The 23,930-nt window shown below is 42.1% G+C and overlaps 1 protein-coding gene across 1 annotated transcript in view; it reads right to left on the reverse strand.

The window, feature by feature from the left end:
* Positions 1-23,930, reverse strand: part of SGPL1 (sphingosine-1-phosphate lyase 1) — a 64,074-nt gene that overhangs the window by 38,927 nt on the left and 1,217 nt on the right. The window contains exons 2-3 of the mRNA XM_051982204.1: positions 23,828-23,879; positions 5,150-5,315 (exon numbers count right to left, since the gene is read on the reverse strand). Of these exons, the coding sequence (XP_051838164.1) occupies positions 5,150-5,315; positions 23,828-23,854 (193 nt within the window). The 5' untranslated portion in view covers positions 23,855-23,879. The remainder of the gene's footprint in view (positions 1-5,149; positions 5,316-23,827; positions 23,880-23,930) is intronic.

Below are 23,930 nucleotides of genomic sequence, written 5' to 3' on the forward strand. Positions count from 1 at the left end.
TTAAGTCTTATAAATTGTAATCAGGTCCTTTTATATCTTGGTTATGAGACTTTTATCAAAGAAATATAATGCAAAAATTTTCTCCTAGTTAGCTATTTCTCTTCTAATTTTAATTGCATTAGAGTTCCTTATTCAGATCTTTTCAATTTTATATACTTTTGATCTGATTTTTCTTGTGCAACATGAGGAATATGGAAATATATTTAGAAGAATTACACATGTTTAATCTATATCGGATTCTTTGCTGTTTTGGAGGGGTGGAAGAAGGGAGGAAAAAATTTGGAAAATAAGATTTTGTAGAGGTAAATGTTGAAAACTATTTTTCATATATTGGAAAAATTAAATACTATGAAAAAAACCTTTAAATTTATATAGTCAAAATTGTTCATTTTATTCCCTGTGAGCCTCTCTTTCCCTTTTTTTTTTTTTTTTGTCATGACATCTTTCTCTATCCAAAGATCTGAAAAGTCAGGATGTCTCCTCTTATATCTAAATTATGAGTCCATCTGAATTTATATGAATAATGGTGTGAGATGTTATAGATCCTGAAATATTAAAGCATCCACTATATGCCAAATCCTTAGCCCTTCAATCTTCCATTCCAGGAGTGTAGCAAATTTGCAATGACATAAAGCTAAGGACCAGCACTCTGAATGACAGCCAGCATCTGACTATATACAATTTAATAAACTTGATTTTGCTTTAATAATTTGATGTAAAAGTACAGGATTTGGACTGTAACCTATTCAACATGTAAAGGACTGTTTGCCATCTGGGGTAGGGAGTGGAGGGAGGGAGGGGAAAAATAGGAACAGAAGTGAATGCAAGGGATAATGCTGTAAAAAATTACCATGATATGGGTGCTATCAATAAAAAGTTATTTAAAAAAAAAGTACAGGATTTGGCAATGAATAAACAGTTTTTGTAAAAAAGCATCTGGAGGACTTAGTGGACAACAGACTGTACAGGAATGAAAAATGGATTGCCTTCAAAGGTGGAAGGCTGCTGGTCCCCAGTGGGCCTTGCCCAAGGCCACTGAGAGATAAGCCTCAGATAAGGTGGTTCAGCCTCCCCACCCCCCATCATGGGAAAAGACCTTCTGGCTTCTTGGAGAATCCCAGATCTCCACCAAGACTCAGCCTAAGCAGCGATCCAGTCCAATAGAAATCCATCCCAAACATACCCAGGCCAAAAGTAAACTTTTTAAACTTAATTTCCCCCATAAAAGAAAAATTTAAAACCCCACCAAATCACAATATAAGTGTTATGGGAGCATTTACTTAATAAATGTTCATTATTAGGTACATTCCCCTAGTAATAAACCTAAGCCCAGGGAAGCTACAAAGATAAAGAAGATTAAAATCCAGTCTAATGGCGGTACTGTTCACATACAGGATAACAGAGCCCAGATTTTTAAAGATTTTGGAGGTTAGAACACTAAGCTGATTCTTTTCGGGTGAGATTTAATAGGGATGAGGCAGCTGGATGGCACAATGGAGGAGCTGAAGTCAGGAGGACCTGAGTTCAAATCTGGATTCAGACACTTAACAATTCCTAACTGGGTGACCCTGGGCAAGTCACTTAGCCCCAATTTCCTCAGAAAAAAAAGAAAAAGAAATTTAGTAGGGGTAAATATGATCACAGACCAGAAAGAGACAAAGCTGAAAGAAACCTCACCTTCATTTTACAGATGAGGAAACTGAGGCTGAATTATGTTGTTTTGTGTCCACAATAATATAAGCCCCCCTCATTCCAGAGCCAATATTCTCCCCTCACTCCTCCATGTTACATCCCTACAATTGGGTTAAAAAAAATACTTCAAACCCTGGCATGAGTTCTGTCAATAAAAAGTTATTTTAAAAAAAGAAAGAAAAAAAGAAAAATACTTCAAGATAGGGAAGAAAATTCAACAGGAAAAGATCTGGGGGCTTTAGTAGACTTCAAGTCAATGTTTTAAATGGGATACAGCTGCCAAAAAAACAAACAAAAAACATGTAATCTTAATGAGAAAGTAAGTGTTCAGAACTAGATACTTGACATCACACGTTAAGGAGGACACAGATCTGCAGGAGAACCAAGATGGCGAGTTTGTGCCATGTAACAATTCAAGGAAAAAACTGGACATGTTTGGCTTGGAAAAGAGAAGGCTCAGCATGCCCATGAGAGTTGTCTCCAGTGACGTGAAGAGTTTTTGCAGGGACACAAGATTTGTTCTGCTTGACCCTGGAAGTCGGCTGTAGGAGAAGCTCCTTTTCGGAATCAGAGCTCTCCAAGGTGGCTTCTTAACACTGAAGAAGGCTCCAACACATCTGAATAAAGGGCCAAGGAGCAGTTGATCTTTTAAAACAGGAAGGCTGCCCTATGACAGGGGCATGAGATGAGAAGGCCATCGTTGGCACACAAGGGAGGGGTCTCTTTGGAGAGTTATGGGAAGGTAAATCTAAGCTGATGGGCACCAAAACACAGAACTGCTGGAAAAGACTTTTGAGATTGGAAAAACTGGAAGTAAGGTAAACTCTACAGGCTGAAAGAGAGGGAGTTAAGGCTACTTTGCAAATAGCCATTGACCAAATTAGTAAATTTGCAACATGACATAGAAGAGAATGCTGGATGTAGTCCTTTTGTGGACATGCTCACCTGGGACACTGTCATCAGTCTGAAAAGTCACAGCTACAGAAACTGAAATCATCCACAACACTCTCAAATGCAGGTTATCCCAACCACCAAACACAGAGCAGGAGTTTTCATTATGTTAATCTTCAGACAAGTATATTCCCATGTGCTTGGTTTCCTCTGTAATTCTCTGTATTATATTTGATTTCATGCACATAAAAACATTATTCTGGGAAAGAGTCCATGATTTCATAAGACACTATCCAACACTAATACATTGTTGGTAGAGTTGCGAGATGATCCAGCCATTCTGGAGAGTCATTTAGAATTATGCCCAAAGGGCTACAAAACTGTGCATACCCTTTGACCCAGCAGGGCCATTACTGGTTCTATATCCCAAGGACATCATAAAGGAAGGAAAAGAACTCACATGTGCAAAAATGTTTGTGGCAGCCTTTTATTGTGATAGCAAAGAACTGGAAAACGAGTAGATGCCATCAGTTGGGGTATGGCTGAACAAGGTGTGATATATGAAGATAATGAAATATTATTGTTCTATAAAAAATGATGAAAAAGCTGATTTTAGAAAGGCCTGGAAAGATTTACATGAACAGATGCTGAGCAAAACAAACAGACTCAGGAATACATCATATATAGTAACAGCAAGAATGCAACAAAAAGCTTGGTTCTTCCAAGCTCTTCTTCTGGAGCAATCCCAATACACTTTGGGCAGAAAATGCCATCTGCATCCAGAAAAATATCTAAGGAGACTGATTGTAAATCAACACATGCTGTGCTCACTTCTTTTTTTCTGTTTTTTTTATCTCTCCTAAAATTTTTTCTCTTTTGCTCTGATTTTTCTCTCCCAACATGATTCATAAAATAATGTGTACTGAAAAATAAATAAACTTACTAGGGGAAAAAAAAAATACCAGATTAGCTAAAATACTAGCAGGGGAGAGTAACAAATGTTAGAAGGGGAGGTAGAAAATTTGGGACACATTCATTGTTGGTGGAATTGTGAACTGATCCAACCACTTTGGAGAGCAATTTAGAATTATGTCCAAAGAGTTATTAAACTACCTATACCCTTTCACCCAAATTTTAAAAAGACACTTTCCAGAGGTTCTGAAGCACATAAAACAGAATAACTGTATAATAAACAAACACGTCTTCTTTCCCTTCTCTCTCCATTAGGGTAAGTTGATGCTATGGACAGTTTCAGAGAAAAGACAGAAATAATAAATGATTATTCTCAATTATTCAACACTGAATTTGATTAATTGTTCTATATCTAATGCACAAGGTCCTAAGTTCAAAGGCTTTGGAGACAGGAAATCAACATGTACTCTAAGACTTCAGATATTTAAACCCAGATGAAGTCTAAAGATAGCTAAGGCTCGCAAGAGGAGAGATGTTTCTGGACTATATTAGAAAGAATGCAGCATTTGGATAAAGTAGACCCAAACGACTGAAATGAGGAATGTGTGAGTTATGGAAAATAAATAGGGAAAAGTGAGCTGGTCTTAAGCTAAGCAATCTACATGTTAGCCTGACAAATGTAGGGAAGATCCTTGAACAAGGGACTAACATAGTCAGATCTGGACTTCAGGAAGATTATTTTGAGAGGCGTATGGCAGAGAGCCAGGCCAAGGAAGAGATTGGAAGAAAGGGTACCAGTTAGTAGCTATTACAGTAAATCCAGGCAGGAGGTCCCGAGGTGGAGATGTCCAGCAGGAAGTTACTAACATGGGATTAGAGCTGGGGAGCACTATTTGGACTGGATCTATAGATTCATGATTCTTCTTCTAGAAATAATTGAAGTGACCCAAGTTCAAGTGCTACTTCTGAGAGATACCAGGAGTATGAACTTGGTCAAATCTCTACCTACTCGGGAACTCTCTGAAACTGTCAGTTGCAAAGAAGATGCCCAAAATCATAATCCTATCCCTATCCTGTAATAGAAAAAGATAATAATGATGATCTAACATTTAAATACTTCCTTAAGGTTTACAAATCACTTCACAAATATTACTTCACTGAATCCTCACAACCACTCAGGACATAGGTGCTATTACTCTTGAGGAAACCGGACGTAAGCTATTACTCTTGAGGAAACCGGAGGTAAGAAGACTTGTCCAGGGTGTCCCAGTTACTAAGTGTCTAAGACCAGATCTGAATCTGACTCCTGGGGATAGCACACTTCACCACCTGCCTGCATAAAGTAACAGTCATGAACTGCCATCCCAAGCAAGTCTGCATATGGAATCCAATTTGGGGGGGATTTTCTTGACAGCCCAAGTTACTCCTCAGGCTTGAATCTAGAAGTTTATAATGACCCTGATTTTGATTTTTGAGAAATCAAGGAAATGAATATTTAAAAGGTAGGCCATAAAAGCACCACTAAAACCCTCAGCAGATGGGATCAAGAACAAGAAGGACGAGTGTCAGTGGGAGGCCAGTCCCTTCAAGTCTTGGAACTGACCACCCCAGAATGGCCCTTCCTCATCCCCAAAACAGGTCGTTGGACACTTACTCTCAGGTTGGAAGATGAACCCATACAGCCACACGATCAGCAAAGTCCACAGCACACTCCATGCAATCAACTGCCACGGCTCATATTTGGTGCAGTGTCCATTTACATAGTTCTTGGCATTGATCAAGTATACCTCCAGGATTTCCTGATAGGGCTCAATGGCTTTCTGGAAACAAAACACAAGAAAAAGAACTGTTATAAGAAAGAAAAAGAGGATTCAGTCTTTCCTGGAGTATTTAAGTATTCTTAGATTATTTCATTCCCAAATCAATATTTTCCTTTACAATTAAGAACCTCCGCACTCTTACCCCAAAATACCTAACAATCTCAGCCCGTCTGGCCTACTGTTTTAATTTTTGCTCACATTTTTTTTTTTGCTTAGGGAACATAATTCCCCAAAAGGGAGAACTAAACATACGCACACATAAATGAATACAAGGTAACTAAAGGAGGGAGATAATATAACAGCTGAGAAGTTAAAGGACGTCCCTGAGCACCTGAACTGCGTCTTAAAGGAGCACAGTGCTGTCACCGAGGCTTGCTAGAGGCTTGTGGCCTCCAAGAAACAAAAGGGAAGGGGCTACAACCATCAGAGAACTTTTAAGGTCCATCTGGCTGCAACTTGAGCAAGAACTTTCTCTACAACAGACTCCACAGGTGGTCTCCTCTCCAAGACCTCCAGCTCAGACAAAGGCACTTCCTTCTGAGCGAGCGATTTCAGGGGGACACAGCTCGTTTGGGTGTCAGACTAGAGAAGCACTAAGCTGCTGCAGGGCCCAAGCTTCGGGTCCTATGGATTAAAAGCTGCTCTTTAAAACAACCATGATCTGCCCCTTTGCACTCTGCCATGACACGGAAGGCTTCTCCTCGGTCTTGGTTTGCCCTCCAGGGCCAAGCGGAACAAGACAAATCCCTCTCCCACATGAGGATCCTCCCTGTATGTGATACAGAAACGAGTAGTTATGTCATGTCCATGCTGCTGCCCCTCAATGACTCAGAACAAGTGCTCTTCCAATCCGAAGAGAGAAGAGGGGTTCATTCTGAGGGCTCTGGCAAAGGATGGCACCATTAGCACACAGCAAGGAGAAGGCCCTCTCCAGAGGACGCCGAGGAAACACAAAGCTCCTCGAGAGACTGGTGTCTATCCTGGGCCATTCCCCAGGGCCGCCCTCCTGCTACCACCAAACACAACCACCTACAGCAGAGGTAGTTGCCAGAGCCCTTCTTTGACAGGATCTAAAGAAGCTATCGTCCACAAAAAGCATTATCAGCTTCCAACCGCTAAAAAGAAGTTTCTGGTGGGAAAGTCTAGAGCTGAGAAGTCAGATTTGTGACTGTGAGGGAAAGCCATTCAGAGAAAATTCATTCTGAAGATCATGGTTTCTACCTAGTTACCAGCCCTCGTTCTCCAACAATCAGGACAGACAGCAGGGAACAATACACACGCCAGGTGGAGAGAAATAAATCAGATATTTGGGTTTTCAAATATACAAGGAATTCAAAATCCAAAATTTATCACTTTTTTCCAATTAAACTCAGTTTATCGGTAAAATATACTCCAGAGTTATGATTGTCCAACTAGCCTTTTAATTTGTCACAGATAAAGACAGAAAATAAACTTGATGGGTGACTAAGGCCCCTATTGTGAAAATTCAAGATGCAATATTAGCCACAAGACCACCCAGTCTAAAGTCCTCGGTTTTTCAGAGGAAATTCAGGTCCCCAAAAAGTTACTTTTCACAGTCACACAATGTGTCAGTGACCACAACATCCTTCCCAGACCCCAAGTCTGGGCTTATTGATAGTGAACATCACTGCCCTTGCTAATTTAGCATAAACAAACAGCGCCAGTCTTTGGGGACGGAGAGCCTTGCAAGGCTGCTCAGCTTAGCACTTTATTGGGCTCTGTGGGCCTGGCAGGGCAGTGTCCCTGGGGGATGGAGGAGGCTGCTCTTGGATGCTCCTGTGTAGGTCGAAGCCCCAGAGAGAAGCCTGATGTAACCTAGCCTTAAGGAATCTTTTAACCCCTTCTAAGCCACAGGCATCCCAGGAGTCTCCGTTTTCAAGGTCTTGAGTGATTTCACCGTTACCTAATAAGTACCGTGTACAAGGGGGCAATTTGGGTGCTACAAATGGGAAGCCTGACAGCGTTTTGTAGGACGAGCTTAAATGACACAGGCAGGGCATGGCTTATAGATAGGAATGTAGATAATGAGAGCACGAGAACCTTACACACTAACAATTACCTTTTTGACCACATCTTCTAGCTTAAAGCAGTATATTCTCTGACCAGGTACGCACATATCTCTAACTCTCAAGCCCAAGTGCATATCCTGCCATGGCCTCCTTGGGAGGAGTCAAGGACTCAGACCACTGCTCAGACCATTTTCCTTCTGCATAATGAGGGACACAAGCCTGGCCCTGGCCAATGAACGGAAGAGGCAGGGAGCAATCCCATTCAATCCAACAAAGGAAGGGTCCATGTCCAAAGACAAAAATGAAAGCCCTTGATCTCTGGGGTTAGTGGGATGGGGGTGGGTAGTGGACAAACAATGAACGCAGATAAAAGTAGGAATAACTGGGAGAAATCAAGAAGGAGCTGGAAAAGAGGTGGCCCCTGAGCCTCTGGAGGAATCCAAGGACTCTGAAAGCCCACAGGGAGAATGAGGAGCCCAGAACTTCTCCAGGCCCAAGGGAGGCTGGTGGCCCAGGGACTAGATGGAGGGCAGCAGGGCATGGCTGAGAGCCAGGTTGGGAAGGGCTTCCAACGCCAGAGATCCTGGAGCCCTCCGTGAGCAGGGGAGAGGCAGGGCCGGCCCCTTTGGGAATCCTAAGGCCAGAGGAGGGACAGCCAGGAGGCAGCAAATGCGGCTGAGGCGAGTTAGGAAGCCCCTCAGCCTATCGAGCTTCCGTGCATCTCGCCGAGCTAAGGCGGCCAGCAGCAGGGGGAGGGAAGGGAGTTTTCAGGCAGGAGTTCCTCGTGCTGTGAGGAGGGTGGACCAGAGACAGGAGAGGCCAGAAGCAGGGAAGGCAAACGGGAGGTCTTTTAAACAGTTCAGGTGAGAAGTGAAACAGGCCTGAAATACTAAGGGGGCGGCCCCAGGAGAAGAGGAAAGGTGAGATAAGAACGTTGTTGAGACAGTAAAACTTGGCAGCCAACCGGGTACTGGTAAGAGAGGGGGACACGGAGCTTTTACCTCAAACACAAAGCCCTTACTGTAGGCCCTGCGGCCAAAATCAGAGGGCCCGTGTTCCCCAGGGAGCCTGCTGCCTGCAGAACGGGAGGCCGGAAGGCTGAGGCTCTCAGCAGAGAAGTCTGTGGGAGGGAAAGGTGTACAGAGGGAGACAGCGCGTTCCAGCTCGCACAGGTGGCCCTCCTCCAAGGCGGCGGCAATCAGGACCTTCAGGAGGGACTGTGCAAGGCCATGAAGGTACGCCGCAGACTAAGAACTGACAGTCACCAGCTCTTTCAATGGTAAGTGAGGAACCTGAGGGACAGTTCAATCCCCCGGCCATGGAATTGCTCCAGAAGACTTCTTCATCTTTTTTCAGCTGGAAAATAAAGTACCAGAACTGGGACTTTGCCACAAGGGGATTAGGACGAGATGGCAGTGGAGTCCTGGGAGTGGGCAGGCGGCTCCCAAGTTTCTTACACTCTCAGGGACACCCTAAGCCTTCACAGCACTGCAGCCTCCCTGCCATCCCCCAAACACAGGAAATAACTTTAGCAGGAAAAATACCAACAATGCTCAAAATGTTAACAGGTTTTTGTCAGGATCCTGGACAATAAGTCCGCAAACTAATAGATTTTTGCCCATTTCCCACAGAGTTAGGGGAAAGGGTAATTGAAGGTCAGTGTCCTTGTTAGACACTGGCAGCAGTGACAGTGACTGTTGACAAAGGCAAACTCCTGTTCAGATGTCACATGCTAAGCAGGGGCTGGAACGAAGTACACACGCAGGGAAGTTGAGTCCTCTGGTCACTAACAACGACAGGTGCAAGGTAATGAGGGGCAACAATCTGCCGAGTGTACTTCTGTGATACCAGACAAATTTGTCGTTAGCCTCCCTGCGTAAAGAGCCAGGTTCGTGACAGTGGAGGACATGAAAGGAGACCTAGAGGCCGTCCACTCTGCCCAAATCCACACTTGAGCAAAGCTGCCATCAGATATTAAGAGACATTTTCAGTTTCCAAACAAAATAATCATACCATGATTCAGAAGCAATAAAACTACTTCTGGCAAAACATCAACTGGGAAATGTTTTTAATTAAACTTTAAAAGTAATGACATTCCAGAAATTAAAGTACAAAAGCTGCTACATATTGAAAATTAATACCGTGAGAGACTGGTCATGTGTCTTGGGCGACCCTTCCCTTCACACATCATGGCACTAGGTTAAGCTTTTTCCTACAAATAGTAACATAATTCTCTTTCTCTTACTTACAGACTTATTATCTCTATTTCCTTCATTCTACTTCTCCACTTTAAATGGAGAATGAAATTAAATGAACTATAAGATCTTTCCAAGTCCCTTTCAGGCCTAAATCTACAATCCTACAGTGGCAGGAGAGTAATCACAAGGACAAGAGTCAGGATAATTCCCAAAGACCTTGGCAGTTCAGTGAACCACAAACTTATAGGATTCAGCAGTGTAGCAAGACAACCCAAAAGGTAAAGGGACAGAAAACTATTCTGACATAACTATGGTGTTCAAAATGAAGTGTCTCTGTACTCTATGGTTAGACAAAATATAGAGTACTATATTCAGTTCATATTTTAAGGATAATGAAATGTTGGGAAAGTTCTGGAAAGACACGCACACTAATGCTGCAGCTGAGAATTGATCCAGGGATTCTGAAAAGCAATCTGGAATTATCTATGAAAATGACCCAGACGATGAATACATATAACCCAAGGTAGTCAAAATTAGAAAGATAAGCCCCATATATGTCAAAATATTTACTACAAATCCTTTCGTAGCAGCAAAGAACTAGAAACAAAAGTCAATCGCTCTAAGGGGTCAACTATACGTGTTGGAACAATGAACATAAGTTAATTAAAAAAAAAAAGATGGAGAAGACTTACATGAACTGATGCAGAATGAAGAAAACAAACATAGCAAGCAATAAAAATGATCTCAGTGATGAAAGAACCACCACAAAACCATCTTGGTCCTAGAGATGTGCTAAAAAGTCTATCCCCTGCTCCTTTGCTCAAGTAAAGGATGATACAATGTCCCTGCTGCATTCAATAAGTTAGGTGTCTTATTTAAGTTGCTAAGTTTTGCTGAAGTAGGTTCCCTCATCTCTAATTTTTATTAATTGATTCAAAAAATCATTTTCTGAAAGTAAGATTGTGAGAAGACACATAAATGAATCAAAAGCCAAAGATAGTATAGTTTTTCAAATCACTGACAAACCCAAGTATATCTAGAGGAAGGTAAATAGGATAGTGAAAATTTATAGTAAAATCAAGTGAATGAAATAGGGATATTTCATCTGAAGAAGAAAAGTTGGGGAGGTGGGGAATGGGACAGACACAGGACCATTGGTAAGTACTCGAAAGGACATGCCACAGCAGAGAAGGATGACATTTATCCCATTGGCTCCAAAGGTCAGGACAAGAATGGATGGATACAAATTGAAGAGGCAAATCTAAGGAAAATGTTTTAATAATTAGAGAGGTCCAAACTAAGAATAGGCTACTTCATGAGATAATGAATCCCCAACTCTAGAGATCTTCAAGAGTATATCTATGCAGGGGTCATTCCCATTTGGGTCCAAGTCACATTTAATGACCTCTGAAGCACCTTCTAATTCTAACTAAAGGAAGCTAATTGGAAATGGGAGGAGGGAAGGAAAAACAAAAACCTAGGTCATCATCATCATCATTATTATATCATCATTTTGCTAATAACTAATTAATTTATATAACTCTTTAAAGTTTAGAAAACACTTTGCAAATAATGTAAATATAAATATTATACCCATTTCACAGATGCAGAAACTAAGGCTCAGAGAGGTTAAGCAACTGGCCAACTGTCACACAGTCTCAGTAGACATCAGAGCTAAGATTCCAGCATTGCTCTCTTGAAAATTCTAGCACACCTCATATCATACACAGCTGCCTTCTCTGAAGCAAAACAAAGATGGTATAGGTTGCCGGCAAGATGGTCCTTTTAGTGTTCTTTCTTCCAACTCCACACAATTAGAAAATAAAATTGAAAATCAAAGAAAAACATTTCTCCTGTCCAATCTAGAAACTCCTATGGAGGTGTCACAGAAACCGATCCCCTGGTAAAGAGGTGAGATTCTATTACATCTGGGGTCCATTTCCTCCTGAGAGCTGGGAGGACAAGAGGACAGGCCCAGAGGTTCCTGGGCTGCCAGCTCCGCTCCTACCTTTGGCTTGCTCCCTGAATAGCTTGTGGGTCACAAAGGGGACGGATCCTAGGAAGAGAATGCAAACGCAGACCCTATAAGGAAAAAGCAGCTCCAAAGTCAAGGATCCTGAGGAGAGGGTTATAAGAGGCAGACGTCATGGAAATCTAACCATGGAAGGGTCACTTTTAGACCACAGACCCACTAGATTTCTTAGCCCTGGGAAGGTGCCCACAAGCTGGGTCTACCCTACTGTCCTTTTTTCTTTTTAAAATGATTCCATGTGGGTTCAGTTTCACTCTGGAGCAGAGTTAGCTCTCAAATAGTCAAGAAGAAAATAAATAGAAAAAAAAGATTTTTATGGGCCACAAGACACTGAAAATCATGAATGTTCAATAACTAACCACAGACTAGAAAGATGTTGGGGGGGGCCGGAATGTGCCCCATCCATTCATTCTGTGAGACTCTCTTCGAATCTCACTCTCTACCACTAGCAGAGAAAGGTAGATGATACCCTGGTGTCTTATCAGAACATGTCCTTGGACTTGGCTTGCTACATTTTCCAGTCCAGTTTCCAGTGACAGATCAGAGGTCTACTAGCTGAGAAAATGGTCCATTTAGCTAATTCATTCCAAGTACTCTAAGAAGAGTCTTCCTAACCCTCTGACTTACTTTCAGACCAGAGAAGGTGATGACCTGAATGTGGCCCTGCAGTTGGGTTCTTTTTGTGTCTGATCGCAAATAAACCACCTGCACAAGATCTTATATTGATTCCTTATTGTCTGAAAGAGGAACATAACATTACATATCATTGCCTGTCCTATTCTGCTTGTGAGATCCAAAAGGGAATGATCATCCACAGTGACACGAAGTTAAAAGAGACCAAAAAGAGATGCTTTTTTCCAAAGGTAGATGATTAATACAGTTTTTCTATGACCCTTTGAATGTACCAACGGACTGATTGGCCTGTCATTCAGAAGGGGCACTAAGTCCATGGAGTTTATGGGAGAAATACAAAAGTCAGTGTCAATCCTGATTTATCAGTATTACATGCATAAAAGTCCACTGATAGGTTACAATTGATAACTAATCTTTAGCAAGATACTACCTAAGATCAAAACCTTCCACCCTGAAATTGTATTATCAGGAAAGAGGTTTTACTCTCCTCTGCTTCTCCTTTTTTTTTTCCTCTATCACTATTGCACAATACAAGTCCCAAGAGCTTTTCAAGAAGAGCTGGAAACTCTGGCTTTACAGCCTATAATACCGTGGAAAACAAAAATGAGTTCCACCCAGCTTCTTACAGACTGCTCTGGGAAATGATCTGCAAGACTGACCAAGACAAGCTAATGAAAACTACATGGATTAATAAGAATTAAATTAGGAATTCAGGGCTGGTTCAATAGCAGGAAAACTGTGAATATAATCAACCATATCAATAACAAAACCAACAGAAATCATATAATTATCTCAAAAGATGCAGAAAAAGCTTTTGACAACATACAACACCCATTCCTAATAAGAACTGAACTTCAAGCTAAGGATTAAGTTTACCCAACAAAGTGAGAAATTCTTCAGGAAAACAGCCAGGGAGCTAACACTGACTTTCTCCATTGTAATCCTAGAAGAATAGAGCCAAAGGTACATTATTTTATTTTTCATTGAACCATAAAACTTTGTAGCTTCAAAATCCAAATCTAAAACTGGGGCAAAAAACACTTTTGGTGCTATTTCAAAAGACACTGGATTATCATGATCGAGATTAGTAAATTCCTCCCTTCCCTCCATCTCAAATAATCCTAATCAAACAGAAGGAATCGAATTTAAGGAGCAAAGTATTAGAATGAAGTTAGTCTGGCAATCTATGTTCTCTCCCCTAATCATAAGCTACTGATCACAGTCAATAGGAAGATATTTATTGTCAGGAACCATCAGAACACCTTTATTAAGTTCCTGTTATGTACTGAGAGCTATGATAATTAAGTAAGGCTCTCTTCACTGAGTCAACAACTTCACTGTGGCAACACAAACTCACTTCCACATTCACAAACAAGATGAAACATACCTGAAATAAAATCACCCTATATAATTAGTTATCTCCCCCCCATCCCACCCCAGCCAAAGCCAATGGGGCAAAAAAAAAAAAAAAAGTAAATATGCTTTTACATAAAGTAAATAAAAGCCCATCTGCAGCTACATAATTATGTTCCTGATTAGGATGAACAAAAAAGAATCAGAAAAACAAATTTCCCCAAAGGACCTTATCTTCTCTCAGAAAGAAAAGGCAGACAGGGCTGGGAATGAGATTTTAGAGATATGCTCTGTGATTCAGACACCAGGTAAGTAACAAATGGGGAGGGAAGAAAAAGGCTTTTGCTTTTAAGCATCCACACACCTTGCCCTCTGATACTCATTTCCTCATTTGCCAGTGGGTGATACTAGACCTGGAGTTCTCAAATGCTTTCCCATTTTCTCTCTGGATATCACTTCCGCTTAAGCCAGAAATATTGCAATTGTCACTACAACCCCATTGTCACAAATATAATTATATGTACTTTATAGGAGAAAATACTAAAAGAATACTGAAAAGACAAAGATGGATAAGAATGAAGGGCCTTATCATAAGGAAGGCTGGAAAGTAGAATCCAAGCCCTCCTCAGGAAAGGAAGCCTCAAATAGTATTAGGCTGTAATATAGAAGCTCAATTAACATCTTTGTTGCTGGGCCAAAAGGTAGGCCCAGGGCACACTGACACCTGATAGTCACTGAGTGCTCCCATTTATTGATTTGGCTGACCAAGAAAATCAATCAAGGGAAAGTAAATTGTGTAAGTTTAAAAAAAAAGAAAAAAGAAAAGAAAAGAAAAGGTTATCTGAGATTCATTTATGAGATCTGAACTAAAATAACTACTTGAATTACTAACATTCACAGGCCTTTCCCACACAATGGGAAGAAATACGATAGAAAGAATCTCTTGTAGGGAAGAAACTTGTCATCTCTTGTAGGGAAGAAACAATCTGAGCTCCTCTTCTCCTGAGTCTCTTAGCTCAGCAACTAGATAGGACTAAGTAATTCTAACATTAAAAATAAATTAGCTTTTCTAAACACTGAAACCTTTGCAAAATTGCCCTCAAAAGTTTTACTGTTTCTGGGGATGGCAGGAATTGACAACATTTTGAAAAGTGTTACCAAAGAAGGCTGTAAAGATCCCATTTCCAATATATTGTTTTGTTTCGTTTTGTTTTTATGAAAAGCCATGGTTTAAATATAGGCTGATCCAGAGGAAAATGGACTTCCATTGGGCACTCTGATTTCCTCCCAGTCCTAGGTCTTTGGCTGACCTTTATAACTACAAAGCTTTCCTTCCAATTCCAAAGTTATAGAGGAAAATGGACTTCCATGGGGCACTCCGACTTCCTCCCAGTTCTAGGTCTTTGGCTGACCTTCAACTACAAAGCTTTTCATTCAATTGCAAAGTTATATCCTTTAGAAAGTGACTCTATACAAAGTCTATTATCCATAGGTCACTATTGAATGAAAAAACAAATCCTATCTCTAAGGAGATGCCAGGTTTCCTATTAAAATAAAAAAATACCCCAATTATTCAAAGCAAGTACTATTCTAGCACAGTTTTCAATGTAGGAGTTAATTCTCTTCTCAGCTTCATAAAAGAGTTCAATTCCATCAAAACAAGTTCATGTTTTGTAGGGGAAAGAAGAGAGAGATCAATGGGGGAGGAAACATAAAGGCCAAAAAAAAAAAAAAATCATCATTCTAAATCTACTTTGCCCATGGATCCTTCAGATAAAGCTCCACCCAGATCAGGAACAAAGTTCTTTCTCAAGTTATGTCTCCTAAATCTGGCTGACCCAAAGCTTTTTAGAGATAAATGCTTCTCATATAAAGATTGCAAAATGAGCCAGACCTATAAGAAGCTCTGAAAAACACTAGACTGCCTGCCCTATTCCAAATAAAGGTCAACAATAGGCCAACAGATTCGGGATCCATTATCTACCTATATAATCCATAAAAAGAGTTATTGATTAAAGAAGCTATTTCTAAAAAATGATTTATAAGCTTGCCTCGGTAGTGACTTTTAGTATTATCTTCATGAGTGAGCAAACAGATCTCACCCTGGTCATGACCAGATCTTGGTAAAACCAGATAAGTAGCTAGATAAATATCAGGAAATAGATGGGAATTCATGGAATCAACCCAACCCAATAAGTAGGTTGTCCTCCCGAGAGTGGACTGGGAGGAGAAGCTCCTTCAGAACTGGGGCCTTGCCCCAATGGTGCCAGTGCTGAAACAAGAGAATCACAGCATGGCAGTGAGAGGAGGCTCTGACCAGCGGCGGCCCATGAGCCAGGGCTCACCCAGGAGCTCAGAGGCCCGGCAGAGCGGGCCCCGTAATGGCTGCTCCGAGGAGGTGCATGCGCTTCTCTCACACCGAGGACTTGCACAGAGGCTCAGCTGGAAGGGGCTGCCCAGGTCAGGCCTCTGCACTCACATCCCTGCTCCAGGGTCCGACCCTACAGAAATGGAGAATGAAAAGGGAAACCCAGAGGGGAGGCACAAAGCTCGCTCGCTGAGGGCAGGTCCCGAGGTATCCCGGGGCCTGCTTCTCAGCAAGGAGAGGTAAGCTCGGGCCGGCCCAGCCGGGACAAACGGACGCCGCAGTTCTTCCCAGAACCGTCCCTTGGATGAGGGCACGTAGCTGGGCTTTCCGTAACCGCAGTGATTCCAGCAGAATTTCAGCTGTGCCCTTACCCGCTCAGGAGACCCAGAACGTGAACAGACCATCGACAAGAACCAGAACTCATTAACTCACAGATAAAGAAACAGACCAGTAGCTGAATCGCCTTCCTGGGGAAGCCGCCAGGGACCTGCAAGCCACCTAGAGGGAGCCCCGCCACCCTTTTCTCCTGCCCCCCAGACCTCCCGACAAGGCACAAGCCCAAGGGGATGCCCAAGGCAGCAGGCCTCCGGTCTGCTCTTACAAACTGAAAAGGAGTATTTCCTTTCGCCTAAATCTCACAGGATCTGGAGCTACCAAAATAATTCAATACTGTCTCAAAAAGTCTACTCCTTTTAAGTCACTTTGCCATAATTACTGGCAACAAGAGAGAGATAAATGTTTTTTTTTTTTTTAATTCTCTGAAGAACCTTCTCCTCCAGCACTAAGCAGACTGGACCCTCAGATTCCTGTCAGGAGATGGTTTCTGTCCTAAGATGACCCACCAGAAAACATGATTTAAACTCTGAACTCTTACCTACTGGGCACATTCTAAGAGCAGAGTCCTTAAATGAGTGTTATCAGTTATTACTATCTCCAAGATAAACTTAGAAGAGTAAAAGTATCTTGACCAAGAGCTGATGCGTTCAAAAGTTTCTGGGAGGACAAAGTCTCTCTGTGAGCCAGGAGAGGGAGGAGAGCTAACCTAGAGATGGGCCACTATCCTGATTTTCTCGGAGGTGCTTCAGGGATCCTGGCGGCAAAGCAGATGATGGCCTTTGCGAGGAATGGGGCTGGTCCTCATGAGCGATTACAGCCAGGAACAAGCAGCCATTACGAGACCCCAGCCCCTCCAGACTCGGGCAGCAGCTCCTGGTCCTCCTTGCGCTCCACTGGTACAGCATGGAGCACCCAGGGTCACAACCCCATCGTGGTGCAGCCTCAGGACACAAATCAAAATCTCACAGTCTTTACTGACGGCCAGGTACAACATAGCCGGCCAGTATGAAACGTAACATCTCGTAAGGGGTCCCTCTTGCCAAGCTCCTGACATTCATCAGAAGCAAGCAAATCTTTCTGGAATCTCGCTTCAAAATTAAAGTTGATCTAGCTTTAAAATTTTAATAAAATTCTTACATTTTTCCACAACTCCAAGAGGAACAACTCATAAAGGGTGTGTTGGACCTAGTCCTAGTGAAGCTCTCCTTCCCAGAAGGAAAGGACTCTCAACCAGTGGGATGTGAAGGGAGGCGAATGAGGGAGAGACAAGGAATCAGGAGACAAAACAGAGATTTCTGGGCTCTCCTTTCCTACAAGACCGCAAGGACACGTCTTCTGCCCTTATGCCAAACCAAGGTCACGGTGCGACAGAGATAATCCTCTGCTACCCACACAAGCACCTGCAGTGGAACCCAACCTTCAAGTCATGGCCCACGCCACCTGCAGCTTGGAAGTATTCTAAGAATGGCAATCCAGCCGCGGAAGGGGACACGGGAGGGGAGGCTGAGGCCCTTTTCATGGTCCTAGGGAAGAACAGGCGCCCTCTCCAACCCCAAGAACTCTCAGCAGGCTCTGGGCCACCTTTCCACCTTAATGCTGCTTAATGGATCTGAACAAAGATCCCACTTCTGATCCGTGCAAGTCATTTCTCCTCTGACACTCTGAGGTCTCTCCCAACTTTAAATCTATGATCTCAGGATCTTTTCCTCAGGAAGAGCCGGCTCCCTCCTTCACTGTTGTCCTCAGAGATGACCCCCCTTCCTCCACACTGACAGCCTAATCACTTCTCTGGAAATAAATGCCCCCCACCTTGAACACAAGACAAGCTCCAGAAGCCACAGATGTGCCCTGGACCCAGCCCCATACCTTAGACATGGAAGGAGAGTTAATAAATATTTACTAAGCTACTTACAATAAATTACCTTCCCCTCCACCCTGCTCTTCTTTCCCAATTACTCTTTACACTGTCATAACATTTTATGACTTTATTCCTCTCTACCCTGAAGTTCCATGTATAATGCTATAACTCCAATTTACATGTTTACATACCTTGGCATTTGGACTTAAATGTATATGAAAACCAACTCTCTGGGGCAAATATTTAATCCCAGCCTGACTTGCCCACTTTCAATTAGTATATTCTGGGAGGAAATACAAACTATATATAACATGAAACTAGACAAAATACAATTAGGAAGGCAAATCTTACCAAAAACTCCCAGTAAATTACAAAGCCAAATATGTTTTGTTTTGGGAATACACTACTGCTCTATATATCATTTGTACATAATTTTATTTTGGGAAAATTTTAATTTGGGAATACACTACTGCTTTCATCCATCATCAAAATCTCTAAGAAAATGACTGTTTCCTTCTTGATGCTCCCATTAGATTGTAACAATATCAAATATAGATAGTTATCCACCTAGAACATATATTCAAATATAAACGTAAGAGTTTCTAACCTTCTAAAAACCCTTCCCACCATCTTGAATAAGACTCATCCCCAAAAAAGGACCAATTCTTAGGAGAAGAAATAATTACAGAACTGGTTTTTCAGTGTACACATATTCAATTCAAAAAACATCTATTAAGTATCTATTATGGGCTAAGTGAAGGGATACAAACAAAAGAAAAATACTCTGCGTCCTCAAGGAGATTGCAATCTAATGCAAGAAGATGGAAAGGGGAATGGGGGGGAGAGGAGATGATATTCTATGACAAGGGTCCTCAAACTACAGACTGCGGGCCAGATGCAGCAGCTGAGGACATTTATCCCCCTCACCTAGGGCTATGAAATTTCTTTATTTAAAAGCCCACAAAACAAAGTTTTTGTTTTTACTATAGTCCGTCCCTCCAACAGTCTGAGGGACAGTGAACTGGCCCCCTGTTTAAAAAGTTTGAGGATCCCTGTTCTATGGAGTCAAAACCAAGCTAAGCAGCAAATGGAGAATTGAGAGTTACTTGGGAATTTTTGCAAGTTCAGAGCTCTCTATAAAGAAAGGCTTTGGTAGGAGTTTTACTGCTCTATCCTCCAGTTCTCCCATCAGGAGAGGCAATTGAGTGAGCTGACAAGGTGCTGAGTATCAAAAACAGTATTCCCAGAGAAACTCTGGGTTTCAGGGGCCACCTGCCTCAATTTGTGTCTGGATACAAATCCCCACTACAACATACCCAACAAGTGGTTCACCAGCCACTAGTGAGAGGGCGGGCCAACAGTAGTGACCACATGGAAATCCATCCTACTTTGCACAGAACCTAAATCTACTTCTCTGCCTACTTGTTACCCAGTATTCCTAAGCCTACTCTTTGGCTTATCTGCCCTGTAAAGGACCTGGAAATGAGGGAACTCCCAAAAAAGGAAAACAAGTTAACAAAACTCAAACTTTAGAAGTGAGACTTTGAGCCCAGAAATCAAGCTCAAAAAGCCTAAGATGGTATCTCTAGGGCCAGGAAAGGCATCCAGTTTCTCAAGAGATGTACTCTCTCTTGAGCAACAAGCCCGAGTCACAAAGGCCTAATCTAATTCTCGTTAACAACTGTCTTTTGTCTGATGAGCCTGGAAAAGTCTCACAAGAGGCCTGTGTGGCTCAAGCACGGGACGTAGAGTCTGAGGATCTCAGGCAAACTTTTAGTTCTCATATTTACTTCTTGTGTAATCTGGAACAAATAACTTAGGTCATTTCCTATGCAGAATGCTAACAGAGTTGAATAATTACTACTCATATCTTCTATGACACTTAGCCCTGTGTATTCTCTTTGACTCAGCTCTACCCCACAGCCTCCCTCCCCACTTCCGGCTCTACATTTGCCTTATAGTGGCAGAAATGGGAGTTAATAGAGGTTCCAGCAGAAAATGATCAGAAATCGGGTCACCCAAGCTTTTGCACCTTCTATCTGACTAACTGCATAAATCTCCATTCAAGAAACAATTGATTTTTCACATGCACAACCCACAATTGTGTGGTCTGGAGTAGAGGGCCCCAACCAACCAATCACAAAAGTAGTCCAGGTCTGATCTGCAGGATTAAGGGGCACAGCATTTTCTCTGAAACCTGAGCTCGTTTCCAATAGCCAAAGACCCTGCCACAGTAGAAGGGCTGCTACAGTCCCCTAGTCTCCTCCCTATCTCCAAATCAGTGCACCACAACCACAGCACTTCTGCCTCCTGATTCAAGACCTGCACAAAGAACAACGTGTCTGGCAGTTCTCAAACTTTTTAATCTCAGACCCTCTTGAAATCTTATTTTGTTTCTATGGAGTATTTGCAGGGGTATAGTGAGGCTTAAATGAGTAAGCAGATGGAAAGCCCTTTGCAGATCTTAAAGCACTACATAAATGCTTGTGATTGTTGTTGTTAGCGTTACCATTAGTCCCCAGTCTGTTGATGATTTGGTTCCCTGAGCCCCCTGCCGCACTCTTGCTAAGTTTAGCGTTCATAGGAATCTTCAAAAAATATTATAGGGGTATGCAGCAAAAGATTTAACAACTGGACACTTGAGGGAAAATAAGTATATGCACACAGATTTTATTTAATTTGCATTTTTCTATCACCTCCTTAAATCTAAACAATCCGCAAAATGACAAATAAAGCTTTGATTTGTAGTTTTTAATCTAACCTGATTGTTTTAGCACAATCCTAATCATATCAATATTTCTGTATTAGAAATTAAAACTAAAAATTTTAACCTATTCCACATTTAACAGGGAATATTTTTATGAAAAATAGCTATATTTTCCTAAACAAAAAAAAAAAAAATCTGAGTGAGAACAGTGTCACCGTTCACACATTTTTGCACATTTCTTTAATGTCTGGTTTAATTTATTTTTTTAAAAGATAGCTAGATTCACTGATTAGTTTTAAATTCAATCTAAAATCAAGATCTGAATTCAAAATCTGATGTCAGATATATTTACTATATGTATGACCCTAGGCAAATCACTTGACTTCTGTCTGCCTTAATTTCTTTCATCTGTAAAATGGGATAATGATAGCATCTACTTCATAGGAAGCACTAATTTTGTTGTTACTACAAATCCATCTTCCTATCATCCTCTGAATGAAAGCCAGGACAGGAGCACCATCAATTGAGGGCTTATAGCCTCCGAGAGCTGGTGCCTTCTCTGGCATGTTCTCGCTTCCATTCCCACCACCCTTGCACTGACCTCTCAAGGCATCAAAAGTGCTCACTCTGTGCCTTGGGAGCCCTGAAGAAGCATAAGACATGCTTCCTGCCCTGCAGGGGTTTATGGTCCAGTGGGAGAGAGAAAACATCATGTATGTGGGAAAAACAGCTACAATAATAAAGCCGCAGGTTATAAGCCATACAGACAAGAGCTATAGGCTACTGCAATATCACATTTCTTTTCCATTAACAAGCTTTTTATTTTTTCTCCCTTCTACTTCCTCCTACCACCTTGAGGAGAAGGGGGAGAAGGATAAACAAAACCCTTGTAATAACCAGGCATATTCAAGCAAAACAAATTTCCATATTGACCACTTCCAAAAATACACATCTCATTCTCCTGCCCTCACCTAGAAGCCCCCTCCCAACTGCAAGTATCCTCTCCATCCCTTCTGATCCTCCTAATGGAGGGTGCTCTGCTTAATGGTCACTTGAAGCCAGTCAGATGCAGCTTCAACCTGCCTCGGACCCTTACTAGATGTCATTTAATGAAACCATAAGGGCATCTACCCAGCTCTCAACAGACCACCACAGATCAAGTGGTGGAAGGGACTCAGAGGCCTTCTAGCCTCTTGCCCCCTTTGCTGCTGCAGGGACAGGTGAGGGACCCATTCCAGGTCATGCAGATGATATCCCAGACAAGGTCCCCAGACTGTAGAGTCAAGGATTCCTTCTGCCCGGGTCTCAGCATCCTGCTCAAAGCCCTTTATCAGGCCACTCGCCCTCTCCCATGAAAAGTGAAGTATCACTAGTCCTGCATCAAGAATCTTCACAGCTGGGCTCCACGCTACTTTTCTAACTAAAGTCAAACTGCAGCCAAACTACATCCCTGCCAAATTCCCCCCCGGCACCCATCCCATCCTCTCCCATCGCTGGGCCTAGGGGTACCACAGAGGCCAATCTCTGCCCTGCAAAGTCTCCATCCTTTACGGTCCCCTCAGGTGGCCTTAAGTCTGACTTCCTCCCAGAAGCTCCCGCTCCTTTGTCCTCCCTTCTCATACACTTAGCATGTTCCTTCACTTCTCCCACAGGGTCTGAGTTACTTGAGGCCAAAGCCATGTTTTCAAGGTCCAGGTGGGCTTTCACCTCCATGAAGTCTTCTCAGAATGCCCACGGCACTTAGTCCAACAATTTTTTCCCACAAACATATCTTACATACTTTAGGTCACATACTGCTGGAAGATAAGAAGCATGTCCTATACCTCCCTGCTGCTCACAAAACATCTAAGCATATGGGACACACACACACACACACACACACACACACACACAGCACATAATCAAGCTCTTAAAAAGAACCAAGTTCTGACACTTGTCGCACCCCAAAACACCCTTAGTAGTGGCTGTAGATTCTCTACCATTCCACCTTAAACAAAAATTCACAAAAAGGACCGCTTTTCTATCCCACAAGATTATCTCATGTAATAGTTGTACTATTTTTTAGAGACACCTATGGGAATCCACACCAGGACAACTGGTAAAACATTTCCATTCCCAAAACACAGACAGCATTACGCAGTGCTGGAGAAATAGAGAGTAATCACCTGCCATTTCCAAAGCAACTCTTGACACTCCTTCTAAAGTATTCTGGAAGTAATTAATACTGGATTTGTCTATGAACAAAATCTAAGAATCCACAAAGTAGCAAATCCATTCATGAACATGTCACTCAGCTATATCCTACACAAAGGAACTTACTGAGAAAAAGTGGGGGGAGAAAGCATGAAAATCAAGTGGGGAGGAGACAATGTTAAATCAGATCTACCCAGAATTTCCCTACAATCATCATTGGTGCCCAAAGTCTTAAACAGGGTTTGTGAAAAGGCCAAGCTTAAATATGAATCACAAAGTCACTACAATCACCCACATTGACTACTACATCCAAATCTGATGCCTTATCTATTTGTTTTGTTACTGGGGAAAAAATCATGCACAGAAGGAAAATGTCAGGACTAAATTCTGCCCATTTTCCAATGACCACAAACAATTCTTTGAAGCCAGTGAAGTAAAAAAGAAATCAGTAAATAAACATTGGTTAGTAAAGAGGCAGTAAAGAAGAAAACTATTTAACAAAACCAAAACCAGCAAGAAGACTGTAAAACTTCTCTACATCAGGGACAAAAAGAAAGGAAAGTTAACAAATCTGAAGCCCAAGTGTTCTCTGGTTCTCTCTTGTCTCGCTCTCTCTCTATCTCTCTATGAACCTCCATTCCCCAGATATAACTTCAATAAATAAAAAAGGTATAAGTGCTCTCCTGTCTCTGAAAGATACAAGAGGCATCTAGACACAAGTGTCCCGATTCATGCTGCAAACGTGCTGTTCTTCCAAACATTTCCATTTCAATCATGAAAAAATTGCATAAGGAAAAGACTCACCATCTTGAGGAGGTCCCAGTCAAACATCTTCCTCCTCCTCAGTGCCTTCTTGCTGTAAAAAAGAAGTCAAGTGGTTTAGCTAAGAGGCTGATGAACCCGGGGA

The sequence above is a fragment of the Antechinus flavipes genome, chromosome 2, assembly GCF_016432865.1.
Source record: "Antechinus flavipes isolate AdamAnt ecotype Samford, QLD, Australia chromosome 2, AdamAnt_v2, whole genome shotgun sequence".
In the NCBI taxonomy this organism is placed as follows: domain Eukaryota; kingdom Metazoa; phylum Chordata; class Mammalia; order Dasyuromorphia; family Dasyuridae; genus Antechinus; species Antechinus flavipes.